Source organism: Agelaius tricolor, unplaced genomic scaffold, assembly GCF_023055355.1.
Source record: "Agelaius tricolor isolate 1412-34295 unplaced genomic scaffold, bAgeTri1.0.p SCAF_1, whole genome shotgun sequence".
In the NCBI taxonomy this organism is placed as follows: Eukaryota; Metazoa; Chordata; class Aves; order Passeriformes; family Icteridae; genus Agelaius; species Agelaius tricolor.
The window spans coordinates 101732290-101748275 of record NW_027269261.1 but is presented as its reverse complement, the minus strand read 5'-3'; the positions used below and the strand labels follow the sequence as shown (position 1 = coordinate 101748275).

General features: G+C 39.0%; 1 protein-coding gene across 4 annotated transcripts in view; it reads left to right on the top strand.

Annotated features, from left to right (window-relative positions):
* MDN1 (midasin AAA ATPase 1) overlaps positions 1–15986 on the top strand; it is a 94624-nt gene that overhangs the window by 38159 nt on the left and 40479 nt on the right. For all 4 annotated transcript variants that reach the window (XM_071445742.1, XM_071445732.1, XM_071445723.1 and 1 more), the window contains exons 34-52: positions 91–321; positions 1043–1240; positions 2688–2896; positions 3434–3556; positions 4457–4654; positions 4747–4854; positions 5419–5607; positions 6429–6518; positions 6612–6872; positions 7014–7284; positions 7633–7792; positions 8093–8209; positions 9353–9561; positions 10104–10249; positions 10735–10937; positions 12064–12284; positions 13259–13372; positions 14802–14934; positions 15609–15718. In XM_071445742.1, the coding sequence (XP_071301843.1) occupies positions 91–321; positions 1043–1240; positions 2688–2896; positions 3434–3556; positions 4457–4654; positions 4747–4854; positions 5419–5607; positions 6429–6518; positions 6612–6872; positions 7014–7284; positions 7633–7792; positions 8093–8209; positions 9353–9561; positions 10104–10249; positions 10735–10937; positions 12064–12284; positions 13259–13372; positions 14802–14934; positions 15609–15718 (3291 nt within the window). The remainder of the gene's footprint in view (positions 1–90; positions 322–1042; positions 1241–2687; positions 2897–3433; positions 3557–4456; positions 4655–4746; positions 4855–5418; positions 5608–6428; positions 6519–6611; positions 6873–7013; positions 7285–7632; positions 7793–8092; positions 8210–9352; positions 9562–10103; positions 10250–10734; positions 10938–12063; positions 12285–13258; positions 13373–14801; positions 14935–15608; positions 15719–15986) is intronic.

Sequence of the window (15986 nt, the reverse complement as noted above, 5' to 3'; positions counted from 1 at the left end):
TTACAACAGTGTAGCAGATGTGAGCAAAAAAATGGTTACTCAAATTTATTTGATGGCTTTTTTGTTTGTTTGTTTTTAAATATTTTTTAGGGGCAGACATAGCTGAACTCATGATGGACTTTGTTGAATGGCTGACTAATCAAGAGTTTGGTCGCCAGTGTATTCTCAGTGTGAGAGACATCTTGGCCTGGGTTAATTTTATGAATGTCATGGCAGAGAATGAGTCAAGCTCTGCCAAGGGATGCAGCCACCGTAACATTTCCCCAGGGATGTCTTTTATCCATGCTGCATGTTTGGTGTATATTGATGGAATAGGATCAGGTAAGTCTTCAGTGCTCATTTGGTAGCAGAAAATATGAAGCTCTGTATTTTATTAATATTTTTAGTCAAATACAAACAAAATGCTTTGGGGCAGCATGGGACTTTTCTAGGAGACGTTCTCACTTCCATTTGACAACCTTCTGTATATCATGTGCCTTTTTTGTGTTTCAGCAAGAGTTTAAGAAATAGAGCAAGCTGAAGTAAATTAGAAGGATTAATAATATTACAAAGGCTAGCACACAAATTAAGAAAACCTGTGGTTTTTATTGAGTTGATGTGGTTTCACTGAGCTGATACTTGAGCACATGTTATGCTGTCATGCTCTCCCCCACTGCACATGCCAGTATCTGTCTGTGCTGGCCTGTACCATGCACATAGCTGAGAATGCATCTTTGTGTGTTTGGCTGCTGGCCCAGTTGATAAATAGTAGATAAGGGAGAGGAGGAAAAGTGGAAGGCACAAGTAATGCCAGAAAAGAAAGCCTGGGGGGGCCTATGGCAAGGGATCAGGTTGATTGTGATGGTAGAAGAAACAGGATTGGAAATGTGGTGCCCTTAGTTCTGGGCTCACAGAACAATCTGTCCATGGCAAATAGTACTGGAAGCACTGTAAACATTAAAATAAAATATAAACCTGCATGCACATGAAGGGATGAATTTTTTGTCAGGAGATGAATGTGCCTAGTTATGTTTTGAAACACACTTTACTTTCCTAATTACAGGTACAACATCCTGCTCAGCTGATACAGCTTTATTAGCTCGTGAGAAATGCCTCACATTCTTATGTGAGAAAATGAGTCAATTCTTTGAGCTGACTGATTATCAGAAGAATGAACTGAAGATTTATGACAGAACAAAGGAAAAAGAGTTTGTATGGATGGACAACTTCATGGGAATTCACCCGTTTTTTATTCCAAGAGGCAAGAGACTGTGGGAGTGGGTGGACATTTATTCTGTGATTTATATTTTCAGTAGTTTTGTTATTCACTAGATCTAAGTACAATACCTGAACCATCATAGAACAATTTGTTGGTTCTTAAGCTTTAGAAAAATCCCTTTTCTGCCTCCAAGTGTGTAGATTACAACTCAGTCACATTTATTAAGACACATCTGTTCATTCCCCTTTTTCATTACTTTTTAATGGCCTAATTTTCATAGACTTTTTTGGTGTAACAAAACTTTTTTTAATTTTGAGTTGTGATTTTCTGTCACTTTTTCATGCTCAAAATGCCTATTAAGTTCCACTAACTAAAGCTGCAGCTCATCCTGGCCCTTGTGCAAAGAATGGAAAGCAGGGGTCCTGAGTACAAAGCTAAACAGAATGGAAGATAATGCCATGCCTTGCTCTAGGCTCTCAAAGATTTACTGCAATTTTGGCAAAATCATTTAATCTCTACATTTCAGTTCCTCATGGGAAATAAAAATGCAAACGAAACTAGCAAAACACTGCTGCTTACCTTTAAAATACCACAACAGGACTAAAAAGTGATGACTCTGAGCTTTCTAACTCAGCTGGTTAGTTTTTAGCACATGGACCTGTGTGTTCCTAATGCTGTATTAGTTGTTCAAATTTAACTTTCTGGCATTCATGGATTGTGTTAGTCATGCATAAAATTGTACAAAGTAAAGCTTTTTTGGAAATTGCTTAGCTCCCCTCTGCTGATAAGTTCACAAAAGGAATCTCTTTGGATCCCTTTCCTAGTAAAGAGGTATCAGTTTGTGTAGGATGCACTGGTGGTTAGTATCATGTGTACATGAGAAATGCTGTATTCCACATTTGGGGGAGTGATGTCCAAGGAGCTATACTGGCTGGAATTTGGCAGACAAGCTCTGTGCTCTCTCCCCACTGTATGCCATAATAACAGTAAAGGAGAAGCAAACTTTTAATTAAGGGGATGTTCCTTCCCAGAACTGGCAGTGTATAGAACAGATTAATATGTTGCTCTGGAGCATGGCTGGATTGTATCCCTCAGTGTCAATTTTTCAAGAGCTCCTTCTGAGTTTTAGATCCACATGACTGAAGTGCAAGAACACATTTATGTTTGTTCAGGGATAGATCTCTACTTTAAGTCATGAACCAGGAGGTATTGAGGTTTCATGGCAAAATAAATCCTATGTCCATATGCTTATTTTGCAAAATTCAATATAAATATGTGGAGATCAGCTGAGATGCAGCTGTGGGTCAAATAAAATCTATGTGCCACATCTCCAAGAATGGCATACAATCTGGATCTCCATTGCTTGCTGCACTGAGATCAGCAGTTTACAGACAGAGTGGGCTCATTCAGAGGCACACTATCAGCACCTCCAGCATAAACATTCTTTAATTGTTTAATTGTTTTCTGGTTTACCTTTCCTTTATTTTAGGTCCTGTTCTCCAGAGGAACAACATGACAGATTATGCCTTAAATGCTGGGACTACAGCAGTGAACGCACAAAGGCTGTTAAGAGCCCTACAGCTTAACAAACCTATTCTGTTGGAGGGCTCACCAGGAGTGGGCAAGACCAGCCTGGTTGCTGCCCTGGCAAAAGCCTCAGGCAACTGTCTTGTTCGAATCAACCTGTCTGAGCAAACGGTAGAATAAAATATTCTCTTCATTACTTGGTGTTCATGGCAGGGTAGAAGCTTTGTATAACTTTTGAAGTGCAGTTCTCTTTAAATTTGGCACTGTGTCTGAAATGTCAGCTTTTCCTTCTTGGTCTCAGTGGTCTCAGAACTGAATGGGAGAGGGCAGGAGGCAGAGCAGCAAGGTTCTGTGAGTGACTGCCAATTCCCAGATATTTCTGTTCTTTTCAGGTGAAGTCATACATATCCTTGTCTATTGTGTTTTTCTTGGCTTCTGCAACATTACTCAAAAACAGCTTTAAGGCTTTTTAGCTTTTCTGTTGCAATTTAAATTTTTGTTGTTAAATATTGTACCTTATCACTGGAGTCCTATAATGGAAAAGCTTTCAGCATTTTGCAATTGCTGAAAATTTTTCATTAGACTTAAAAGTGTAGGCATTAAAAGGGAAGGGAGAAAATGTTAAGTAAAGTTAACAAATGATGTTTATGAACTTCTGTTAAATTTTGTAATTCCTCAACTCCCCCATTCTGTTCTTTACTCCCAAAGGATGTGACAGACTTATTTGGGACAGACTTGCCTGTTGAAGGTGGAAAGGGAGGAGAATTTGCCTGGCGTGATGGACCACTGTTAGCAGCATTAAAGGCTGGACACTGGATTGTGTTAGATGAGGTAAATTCAGGTTTGGGGACAAATAGAATGGAATGTTCTAGAAGAGCAAATTTGCTGATTTGGCTTGTGGAATAAATACCTTTGAGTGCCAATGACCTCCCTTCATGAGGGCAGGTGATGACTAGACTTTTTTGAGACAAGAGAACAAGAACTGAATCCCAGTTTAAATTATTGCAGAAGAACAAGGATAGGTTTGATTTGCATTTGCAGTTTTTAGAGAAGAATGCCAACAGAAGTTTCAGTACAAATGTTCTTTATGGATGCAGTTTCACTGAAATAGAGGGTGTTTTTTTGGGGACTAATATACTGTGTTGATTACTGATTTAATTGAGATGGGGAAGAGTTCCATCTTGCCAGTATAAGCTTTTCTGCCACTGCTGGTTTGTTCATGTACCCTGTAGCAAGTGCTTTCAAGCATGTGTGTGCACAGATCTGCCTTCTTGGCAATATGTACTCTAATTACTGCAGAGTGCAAAATCTTCAGTTCCTTAGCCCCTTATATACCTCATTTTTCCCCCCTATTGAGAAGAATGCCACTTCAAACAACCACTATAAATAATAGCTGAGACTGCCTTAATTTAAACAAACAAACAAAATGCTCTGAGTGCCACAAATGTATGAACATAAATTCAGGAAAAAGGGTCTTGAAAATGCAGGTTTTACAATGGAGAATTGTTTAGTTATCACAGTGAAAAAACACAGTACAAATAACAAGTGAACATAAGGAAGTGTTTGTTGCTTCAGTATAGTAACAGTCTAGCTGGTGATAATAACTTGTGTTAGTTCTAGAACAGCAATGAAATGGAATTTTACCTTCTATATATCCCAGACTATTAGACTAGAGATTATGCAAAAATGTTTTGTGGAGCATTAATATTGTATCCTTCTTTCTTTCCTCAGTTGAATCTGGCTTCTCAGTCTGTGTTAGAGGGGCTAAATGCGTGCTTTGACCACAGAGCTGAGATTTATGTTCCAGAACTGGGAATGAATTTTCATGTACAGCACAAGACGACGAAGATTTTTGGATGCCAGAATCCGTACAGACAAGGAGGTGGAAGGAAGGGTCTCCCCAAGTCCTTTCTTAATAGATTTACACAGGCAAGCCTATTTGTTTGGTTTCAACTATATCATGATCCTGTCTTACATGTTTCTGACTTTATAAGCACTCTGAATTCTCTTGATTTTACCAGGTGTATGTTGATCCACTGTCAGCAGAAGATATGAAGTTTATTGGGAATACATTGTTTCCTGCTATTGATAAAACTGTTATTGCTAAAATGGTTGCTTTCAATAACAAGGTAAACATATTTTAATTTCTTTTCTGTAGAAATAGGTAGAATGCAGTAAGTAGAAAAACATTAAGTATAATGTTTTATTTCCAAGCATTTTTATAGAGAAGTGTGTGGGTAAAAAAAGAGGGATGGAAATATATGCAGAGGAAAGTAAAGAACACCACTAAATCTGAATTCTTGTACCATGACAATCAGATGCTTTGTTGATATTTGACAAGGCACTGTTTTTCACAGAAGATAAAACATATATACACAGCAGAAAGTAGTATTCTGTGACCTTAGGTAAAATCTCTTGTGTCAGCATCTTACTGCATATTCATTTGAGAGTGCAAGAGTAAACTGCAAAATTGAACTGAGTGTTAAGAGAAACAGTAACAGACAAACTAAATCAAGCTTTAGTTCCTAACATATCTTCAGCAAAGTAAATTCAGCCTGCTCTTTCAGTTGTCTTTGTCTTGTAAGCAGTGCCAAAGGCAGAAGTTCAGTCAACATTAAAAAAAAAAAATTGAAGAACAGCTTATGGATGGAATAAATTATTATTTTTTTAATTACTACCATTTTTTCTTTCAGATTGAAAAAGAAGTAATGGCTGAAAAAAAGTGGGGACAGAAAGGAGGACCCTGGGAGTTCAACCTACGTGATCTTTTCCGCTGGTGCCAGCTTATGCTTGTTGACCAGTCACCAGGATGTTATGATCCAGGCCAGCATGTGTTTTTGGTATATGGAGAAAGAATGAGAACCAGAGAAGACAAAGAAAAGGTGAGCCATTGTTCTCCTTCCTTTCTCTTCAGATGGTCAGGATATATTTATAGAAATCCAAGTTTAGATCTCCACTTTGAAGATTCGTTGCAATTCATTCATAGACACTTATCTCTTAAAAATTAAAAATATGTTTGTTTGGAGTTTTGAGGTTTTCTCTAATTAAATTGATATTTCAAATGGCTAGAGGGTATAGATACCCTCTCCCCTTGCCATTTGAAATATCAATTTAATTAGTATAAAAGCAGACAGCTGATGTAAATAAAGGCAAGCAGAATAACAAAGGACTTAAATTAAAGCAGATCATACTCGTGTGATTCTGTATTAAATAATGTTTGCTACCTACTTATCCCTCTCTTGCTTAGAAATCCTGTGCTTTTTGTTTAATTTCACACCATTTAAGTAGTGTTAAACTGGAAAGTTAGATTGTGAAACTGAAGTTACCGGCTGTATGTGACTGGCTATTTCCTCATGGCTTTACTGTCCCCTGCCTGTAACATTGTTATATTTTTCTGTGTTACCAAAGAAAGAACTTATTATGAAGTAAGTTCTATCCCACTACTTTGTAAAGAGAAACATTGCTTACGGTATTTCAAGTCTCAGGAAACAATGATTAATGAAAGGGTTGCTGTGGGCAGCTCACACATTGCTTGCTGCATTTTGAGTTAAATGAGCTTGTAATTTAAAATGTTAAGTTACTCTCATACAACTGTGGAGCTGAGAGGAAGAGATACTTCAGATGTAAACCTTTAGAAATGAATCTTTGAAACAGTGGATAACTTGAACTCATAAGTCTCTTTCTGCTGTTTTAACTGTTCTAGGTTATTTCTGTATACAGAGACATTTTTGGCCAGGAGGCCAGTGTGTATACAGGAACCAGGGAGTTCCACATCAATCCATATAATGTTCAGGTAAACTGTTGACAAGGGATTTTGTGATGGGATAGGGAAGGAAACAACTTGCACAGCTAAGCTCCATTTGCCTCTGTCTGTCATCTCTTTCAGATCGGTTATTCAGTTCTTTCTCGTGGCAACTATATTCCTCATTCTGGCAGAACTCTCTCACTTCTGCATCATTCGCTGCAGTCCCTGGAGTCTATAATGAAGTGTGTGCACATGAGCTGGATGGTGATCCTGGTGGGCCCAGCAGCTGTTGGCAAAACCAGTCTGGTGGAGCTGTTGGCCCATCTCACCGGCCATCGGCTGAAGATCATGGCGATGAACAGCGCAATGGATACGACTGAGCTCCTGGGTGGATTTGAGCAGGTAAACACTGGTTTGGTAATATGGCAGAATTTCTCCTTCCTACCTGATAGTGGCCAGTCTGCTGTGAGCTTGGTGTTTGTAAATGGAGCCCTGGCAGCAGGGTGTTCTGCATGAGCTAACTCCCTACTGGCCTGTTTGCAGGTCGATATCAACAGGCCATGGCAGCGCCTCTTGGAAAAGGTGGAGAGTGCTGTGAGCACACTTGTACGGGACAGTCTGCTCCTGGCAGAGCTTTGTGCAGATGATGCTGAACTCGTGCTGCGTGCTTGGAGCAATTTCATCCTGAATTACAAACCCAAATCTCTGGGGGAAGGAGGTGGAAGTGTTACAGCTGAATTAGTGAGCAAACTGGAGGGAATACTTGTACTTATCCAGCGACTAAACAACAAAATAAATTCTTACACAAAGGCAGGTATGTATGTTGGCTTTCCTTCTTCTTTTTTTTTTTTTTTAATAATTGTTTAAAATAAGGCATCAATACTCATCAAATTTCATCTAATGGGGGAGAAGTGATGCAGAAAGGTACCTGTTTAGGGAGTAAAGTGTCAATCTGTTTTTTATTTCTTTGTGCTTGCAAACTTTTTCTGTTCAAGTGGGTTTTGCCTATGGGAAGCTTCTGAAGAGCTGGAGCCTCTGCTGTTATGTTCCCCTAAAAAGGAAGCATATATGTTTATTAACAAAATAACTACTATTTTTCTTGAATGGTGCTGGAAGCTACTTCATTAATGTAAGTCTCAGTGTAAGATGTATTTCCTTTCAGAGTTTGCTCACCTGGTAGAAGAGTTCCGGCATTTCAAGCTGCAGCAGGCCCAGGCTGCTGACTGCAACAGCCATGGCACTTTTGAGTGGGTAGATGGAATGTTGGTTCAGGCCCTGCAATCTGGAGACTGGCTCCTAATGGACAATGTTAATTTCTGCAAGTAAGAGATTTTACTGGCCTTGTTTCAGTGAACCCTTTGACCTCCCTGATTGACTTTGCCTCTTACTGAGTGATTCACAACTGAATATTTTGCATTTGATAATACACAGGAGCAATAAATTAGATTTTCTGGAAGAGTCTCTTCCTTCTCAGACAGTGTAGCACTTGACAATTTTCCTCTTTCCTTATAGAGTAATTAACTCTTTGGGTTTTGCTTAAGGTTGGTACCATTTTGATTTCAGATGAGAAAGGGATCAAATTGGTACCTTTTTATGACCACATGAATTTGTTTTGAATGTAGCCCTTCTGTGCTGGACCGCTTGAATGCTTTGCTTGAACCGGGAGGTGTTCTGACCATGAGTGAGAGAGGTGTCATAGATGGCACGATTCCTACAATAGCTCCTCATCCAAACTTCAGGTACTTCTTTCTGCTTTTTGTTTCTCTTTTTTTTTCTCCTTTATCAAATAGCAGGTTTAGCATTAATAAAATGTCATCAGTGAGCCAGTCTACTGGTATTTTGAATGCTGTTCAGTTTGCCATGCAGTGTAGTGACACTCTCTAGCAGGGAAGAAAACTGCACTGTGGTGAGCATATAAAAGAAAGCTTAAGAGGCTTTGCTTTATATGCCTGTTGCAACACCAACTATTACACAGGAAAATGCATAGCAGTGTGCCTCTGCCTTGATTTTGCATTTCTGGTTTAGGACTCCAGCACTTCCCTGCTTCACTGTGATGAAATTGAGGATGCATTGAGGATGGTGAAGTCTTGAGATATGCTGGTTATGAAAGCTGGTTTATGGGCATAATAATTTTCTTCCCAGCTTTTTCCATCCCATATATAAATTTGAGTTTCCTGCAAATGACAGGACTTAAAAAAACCCCAACAAACCACCCAAATAGACAGCCTGTTCTCTCAGACCTGAAGTAATCTCTGGGGAAGATGGAAGGAGAATGTAACAGGATTCTGTATCATTCCTACCTGTTACAAATTCATGACAAGGATATTGGGACTGATACCCTCTGGTTCCTCTGAATTGGAAACACTCCTGACTTTTCAGAAACCTGTTTCCACTACATTGTATCGCAGAAGTACTTTTTCCTCCTTGCTTTTAAGCAGTGTCTGTTGATAGTAATAACTACTTGAATGCTGGATACTTTGGTTTTTAAATAGCACAGGTTTATTTGAATCTGTTGCTAAGACTTCTAAAAATCTTTATAGCTTGGAGGCATAGTCTAACTTTTCTTTGTGAGTGGGCAAATGATAAAACAGACATAATTCAGATGATAATAAGTTAGAAGTCATGCAGAATATCTGTATCTAATTGCAAAGTATAACTATTCATACAGATTTCTTATTTAAATTCAGTAGCTGTCCCTGGATTTCTAGATACTGTGTTCCCATTTTTATGAAGAGGAATTTACTTTATGGAGAAGCGGATTTGGTAGTTCCAGAGTGATAGTTTAAGGGCCTAAGTTACATCTTAAGAGTTTAAGGCAGTTGAAATGGGTGATTGTTGTAGGCTGCTTGCAACTTGAATTATTCTTTTCTAATACCCAACAGACTCTTCCTTTCTATGGATCCAGTTCATGGGGAAATATCCAGAGCCATGCGGAATCGTGGGATTGAAATTTACATTCCTGGGGAGAATGATGGAAATACATTGGACAGTCTGGATTTGAAGTTAATCCTGCATGGTTTGGGTTTAGTTGGAGACAGTGTCTGTGATGCACTTCTGGCTGTGCATTCAGAAACCAAGGAAGCAATAGCAGGTAAAAAAAGTCTGTTCACTATTCTTTAGCAACATGGGCTCATTATGTATATCTGGATGAAGTCTTTACTATTAAACACTGGTTATTTTATTGTGTTATGTGCTGATATAAGTAAGCACATAAAACTATAATCAGGTACTTTTGGATTGGTTTTTTTGCATTCCCAGGAAGTAGGCCCAAGTCATGGAAATGTGGTAACTACTGTGCTTTGTAAGGAGACATCAGACACTGGCACATTATCCCTTGCTATCAGGAAGCCAATGTATTCAAAGTGAAAATCAGCAAAATAGAGGGTTTGCACAAGTTGGATTTTGCAGCTGAGTTTCATTCAGCTCAGCTGTCTGATGTCTTTTTTTGAGCTGGTTATCTGTTATTTACAGTCTTGTCAGATTTTCATATCAACCTTGGGAAGAATCCATTCAGCTTTCAGGTCAATAGGATATATTTGTTTTGTATCATGACACCTGAAGTGCTGTTTGTCACATTAAAGGGCTGACAGTTGCTAAACATTTGTATCACTCTAATTGCTGTGTATCTTCCAGGTTCTGTGTCATCTTTGTCACTTTTGCTTCAGGCTGCTGTATTAATTGTGCAGCAAATACAGAGAGGCTTTGGATTAGCAAAGTCTTTTTACAGAGCCTGTTGGGAAGTTTATGGCCGCTCACAGCAACTGCAGATTAACCAAAAGGTAAAAATCCTATATTTGAAAGCTTTTCTTAGATCATCTAGATAAATAAAAAATGTAACTTCATGAGGCTAGTGTTTGAGATCCTCTGTTTCTTAAATGCCTGAGACAGAGACTGATGAAGATGGTGCTCTTGGAGTGATGAACCAAACAGTATCCTGTTTGGACTCTGAGGCTTGTAGTTTGTGACAGCTTCAGCTGAGACTATGGGATATTCACACTGGTGCATCTGTAGCCTGTAACACCGTGCACACTCATCTGTAGACACATTCACTTCCTGTTTGGAACTGCACAGTGTGTTGTTTCACTTCTGGTAGGAATGTTTTGGTGCTTTTATTGTGTACATTATATCGTGTTCATAGAAGATTTGGTGTCTAGTAATTTCATAATACGTACATGTAATTAAAGAGTTTCCTGAGGTTTGGTAGTTGAGTACATGCTACATGTCTGAATGTGACTCTAAACTGCTTTTTGGTTGTTTGTTGTAGCTTGTATTAGAATTGGTTACGAGGCATGCTTCCTCTCTGGCTTCCCCTGACACTTGGGGTGAGTCCTTGCTGGCAGTGGGATTGTGGCCAGACTCGCTGCCTTCGGGTCTGTTTGCAGCTGAGGATTCACTCCTTTCCACAGTCCAGAGTGATGGACAGGTCCTGATGTATTGTCTGCATAGACTAAACCTCAGAAACTGCAGGTAGGCAGGAAACTTTTTTTTTTGGTCTAGTAAAAGAGAAACAATATATGTGAACTATTCGTGGCATGTCATTGTTTATTGCAAAATCCTGTCTTCATGATACTGTGCAGGTAGAGATTGTGATAGTCATACTCTTGTGTTCCTGTTACCTTTACCTTGCATACAACCACTGCAAATGAAAGTTCAATTATTTACTGCTTTATTCTTAAGTCTTCCAAATACATTCAAAAGACTTGACTTTTTAATTTTCAGTAAGTGCATCTGACTCATTTTGAGAGTTGTTTAGCAGAAAATGTGAATGCAAACACTGGGTTTAGTAGGTAATAAGAGCCCCAAAATTTCTTCCTTCAGTTTCCTTCTAAGCTTTAAAAAACCAGAGCATTAAAGTAGTTTAAAGTACACTAATGATTCTCTGGATTTCCAGTTTTCATGGAATCAATTACTCATCAGTAATTTTAGGTCCAGTAGGTTTAGGTAAAAACAAAAATTTCCTTCTTCAGACAGAGCTGTCTGAAAGTAGCAGAGGCCCCTGTGCAGGGGGTATATGAAAGAATTTTCTAATGATTTCTTGTGCAATATAGCTGTTAGTTTTTACAACACTGGTGCAAAAACTTAGTTTCTGCCTTCTTTGTTTAATAACCTCCTCTGGACTATAGGTATACAGATAGGTACTGTAGGTTGCTTCCAGTGAAACAAGTGTGGAAGCTTGTAGTAAGAGAAAAAGTTGGAATTGTAAACTCTTAGCAATATGCTGTGTTGTTTGCTATTTTTGTTTGGTTTTGTTGTTTATTTTTTACTCAATGACACTTCTTTTCCTATCTTTGTCTTTTTAAATTTGCATATCATTCTGGTGCACAAATCAGTTAGAATTTCTCAGTGAAATTCTGTGCATATTCTCTTGGGGGGTAGTGCATGAATTGTTGGTAGCAGTGAGCTCCTAATAATCAGTAGACACTACCAACTGATTTGAAGTTGGAAACTGGTTTTAAAGCTAAATAATGGAGGAAAGATCATTGCATTGCTACACTGATGCCTAAAGATGGTTGCAGAGCTTGACCTGCAAAATATATTTTTTCCTGGATCTGGCAGTTCAAGCCCTTGATTGCTGGACTTGTTTGTGTTTCAGGACATTACCAGTGACTCTGCAAGATCTTAAGAAAGTTCTGCAGTCCACTAATCCCGAGAGTATCAAGTTCAGTGCTGTTGAGATAGATGCAAACTGGATGGACGAAATGGAAGTTCTCCAGGCTTCAGTGAAATTGTTCATACAAAAGGCAACCAATCAAGACTGGAAATTAAGAGTTAAATGGCTTAACTCCTTAGCCAAAAATCTGCCACAGGTGCTTGGTATGTAATCATTTAACTTTGTTTTGTCTAAGGGCTGAGTTGTTAAGTCTTCTATGAAAATATCCAGACCTTTCCAAATTATGGGTTATGAAGACTCTCAACTATCCACAGTAATTCAAGGGCATGGAGGCTCCAGGGAGGGACAGAAACAGATTGTGCATGTTAGGGAAGTAAGGAGATTTGAGCTAAACATTATCCTTTATTATTCAGCCATGTGTTTAACTTGTGCCACTTCTGAATTAGTAACTTTTGGATCGGTTTTTCATCTGTGTAAGCAAATATGCCTTTTCACTATTTCTTTTAGTGGTAGTGAAAGCAGGCAAATGCCTTCTGTGTATCTGGTGTTAAAATACAAATGCTTAGAAAGCCAAGAAACTGCAGAACTGAGATTTCTTGAAGCAGTGTTTTCTGAAAATTGAGGAAAATAGCTGAGAAGAGCTATTCACTTAATTACAGAATTAATCACATTAAACTCATGAAGCATTTAGGCAGCCATTAGTCCAAATAATTCACACATTTAACTTTCTTCTATAGTCTGAAATCTCAGATATGTTGTCCCTATATTAATTGCTTCCTCTTTATTTTCCTGTTTTTTCAGGCAGGTAGGTCTGTAAAGTAGAAAATACGTAAAAAAATAATGAAAAGTGTGCTCTTGTTTTCCTTATTGTAAAGAAAATTCACCCACCCCCCCTCAAAAAAAAATGTATTGAGAGGAAGATTTGAAGATATAAATTCATTTTCACAAACCATATTTTACTAGCATACATGTAGTATCACTAGTTCAACTAGAACTCCTTATAAGATTTATGTCTTCAGCTCTGACATTCTGACATTCTTTTGGAGCCAATACAAAATATGACCAAAGTGGATGCACAGATTTTGATTGTCTGCTTGTGCTGGCTCAGTTGAAGTTATTTTTCTTGATTTGTACTAAACACTCTTTAATGCCCGTGTTCTCCCCTCTTCACCTGCAGATTCAGTGAGGATTCAGCTGGAAGCAGGTGCTGGAGCCCTTGGTTGTTTTTATGCCAGTCCCCTCTCATCTGGAGTCAGTAACATGATCAAGTTGCTACAGCCAACTATGACAGGTATTCCTGGAAAAGATGGGTGTAAGACATTGCTTCCTTTATTTGCTCTCTGAACACACTGCAGCCCTTCTGTCCGGTCGGCTGTCTGTCTCTGCCCCGACACGGGTAGGGTGGTTCTTGGGTGGCACGCGTTTCAAAGGACGAGTCTGGACTCTTCAGCTTTTCGATCTTCAGTTTGTTTATTATTTCTTATCTACAGAATTTTCTGTCTGCCCAACAGAGGTCTGACCTGCAAGGCAGTCAAGGGCACTCTGACCACCCATGGGGTGGTCGTGTCTTTTTATACTAAAATCTACGTACATCATATTCACCTTTATTTCCCAATACCTTTCACCCATATTAGCAAGTGCACCTTCACCATGAACCAATCCCCAAGTGCCAACATCATCACAGAAAATGGATGACAAGAAGAAGAAAGAAGGACGAGACACGCCCTGATCCCTCCATCTTGTCTCCATAACCCCCCTGTACCAAAAACCCTAAAATCTATATTTCACCCTGTAAATGTGTCTTTCCTGCACCACTCACTCTCAAGTGACTCTCACGTCCTCAAACAGGTGTCACTTCCTTAGAAGGATCGAAATCAAGCCACCAGACACTCCTGGCAACGTTCCAGGATTTCCAAGACCCCCAAGGGTTCTCTCGGCAACTCTGGACATCCAGAGTGACGTGCTGAGTTCCCACACCCTTCTTAGGAAATGTATGTAGCAAAACAAAGGCTAAATTCTAAATATATGTTGCCTTTGTCATAAAAGAAAGTACAACAAAGAAAACAAAACAAGACAAAAAAAAGAAATTACAACAAACACAAGCATTCTTGCTGTCTAGAACAGCAAATATGGCAATTAAATGCATTCCTACTATTCAAGTTAGAGATGAGTGCTCTGCCCATGAGTCCTGGCTGTGTATCTGTGGCTCAGATGTATTCCTACAGCTCATAGTGATGTTCTGAAGAGTGATTCAAATATTCACTGCCTTTCTGACTTGATCATTTAGGCACCTTGGTCTTTTTTTTTCTCAGGATTTGTGTTAGCCCATCTGAAACCCATGGCTTGGCCTGTAATTTTCCCTTGGTGTTTTGTGGGGAGCTCAGACCTGTGGCTTCTTTTCCAAGCTTGTTAGGTGCATGAAAGCTGCATCCAGTGACAGTGGGCCTCTTATGGATAGTCCTGGGTGTCTTGCCTGGACTGGGAGCCAGACTTCAGTTTCTAAACTAATCCCTGTTTAATTTATTGTTACTGTTCTGTTTTACAGAACTTGCAGTCAGCTTTAGTGCTTTTCTGTTGGGATATCTGGAGTGGGAGAGTTTGACTGCCTTCCTCCTAGGCTGCTTCTTTCTTTCTTTCCTTAATGTTCTTGCATAGGCAGGGGGACCAAGGAGAGAACTGAGTGATGTTTCACTGCTGTCCTGTCTTGTCTGCCTTTCCAGATGAACATGTGATGCCTCTGGACCCAAGATGGAATATGCAGTTTTTGGAGATCATTAGAAATTCGATGAACTTTGATACAGAAATGGAACACACAGACCAGCTTCTTACGCTTTTGAAGTCTGCCGCAAATCGGTGGGTTACAAAAAAACCCGTGTAAAAAGTGCTCATGCCTGTAACCAGTGCTGAGTAAACACTTGAGATGTCTGCCAAGTGTGATTTTAGGTTTTGATATGTGTGGTCAAAAATATCAAGCAGAGGTTTTTGTACAGGTGTTTAAGTTCTTTGCTTCTGTTTTCTGTAGATGCATACTAAACACAATCACTTAATATAGGAGCAGAGCTCCCAGCATTCCATACAGGCTGCAATACTTCAAGGAAAAATCAGAACTGTGGGATAAAGCATTAAAGAGGCAGAAGCAGCAGTGTGAGATCTCTGACAAAACTTAAATAGTTCTCCTCCTTTTGGATTTTGACTGTTTTTCCTAATAAGATTAGAAAGTGCACAGATTTTGAAGTTAAAGTGTTAAGAAAGCAGCTGCTCACATATCCTACAGGATGTGGTGTTGCATCTGTTTAGCAGCTCACTGGTTTTTCCTTCCTGGTGAAGTCAGGAATATGCTCCTTGTGAAACTTGCTTCTACAGAAACCATGTTCAAGCAATTAGTTGTGTTGCACTTCATGCTTCTTCCATAATACACTGACTGTATTATGTCACTTTGCAGTTCAAATGTCATGTTGTAGTTCACCATTGTCATAAGGCCAAGGTTTAAAACAGTTGGATTGATAACAACTTTATTTTTACTTCAGGGCAGTGTTATTTCTTGACCGAGAAAAGAGGAGTTACCTTGAGAAGAGTTTGATTGCCAGCAAGAAGCCAAGAAACAGTGCCTTAAGAATGTCTCTAGATTTCCACAAAAGTGGGTTGATTTTTGCTGTTCCTTTTGGTTCTGTAGTCAATTTGAAATACAGTTCATTTGCATTGTTATGAAATGTGTGCTTCAAACATGGTGTGCAAAGAAGGAATATGTGAATGTAAAGCAGTCAGATGAGGACTAGTGTGGTATCTAACACATTATCCTTAAATTAGATATACCTAAGGTATCTATTTATGTCCTGCCTCTACAAGGTAATCAATGAATATGATTTTTCTCTTAATTAACCAAACTTTGAAATAACAGTGGAGAG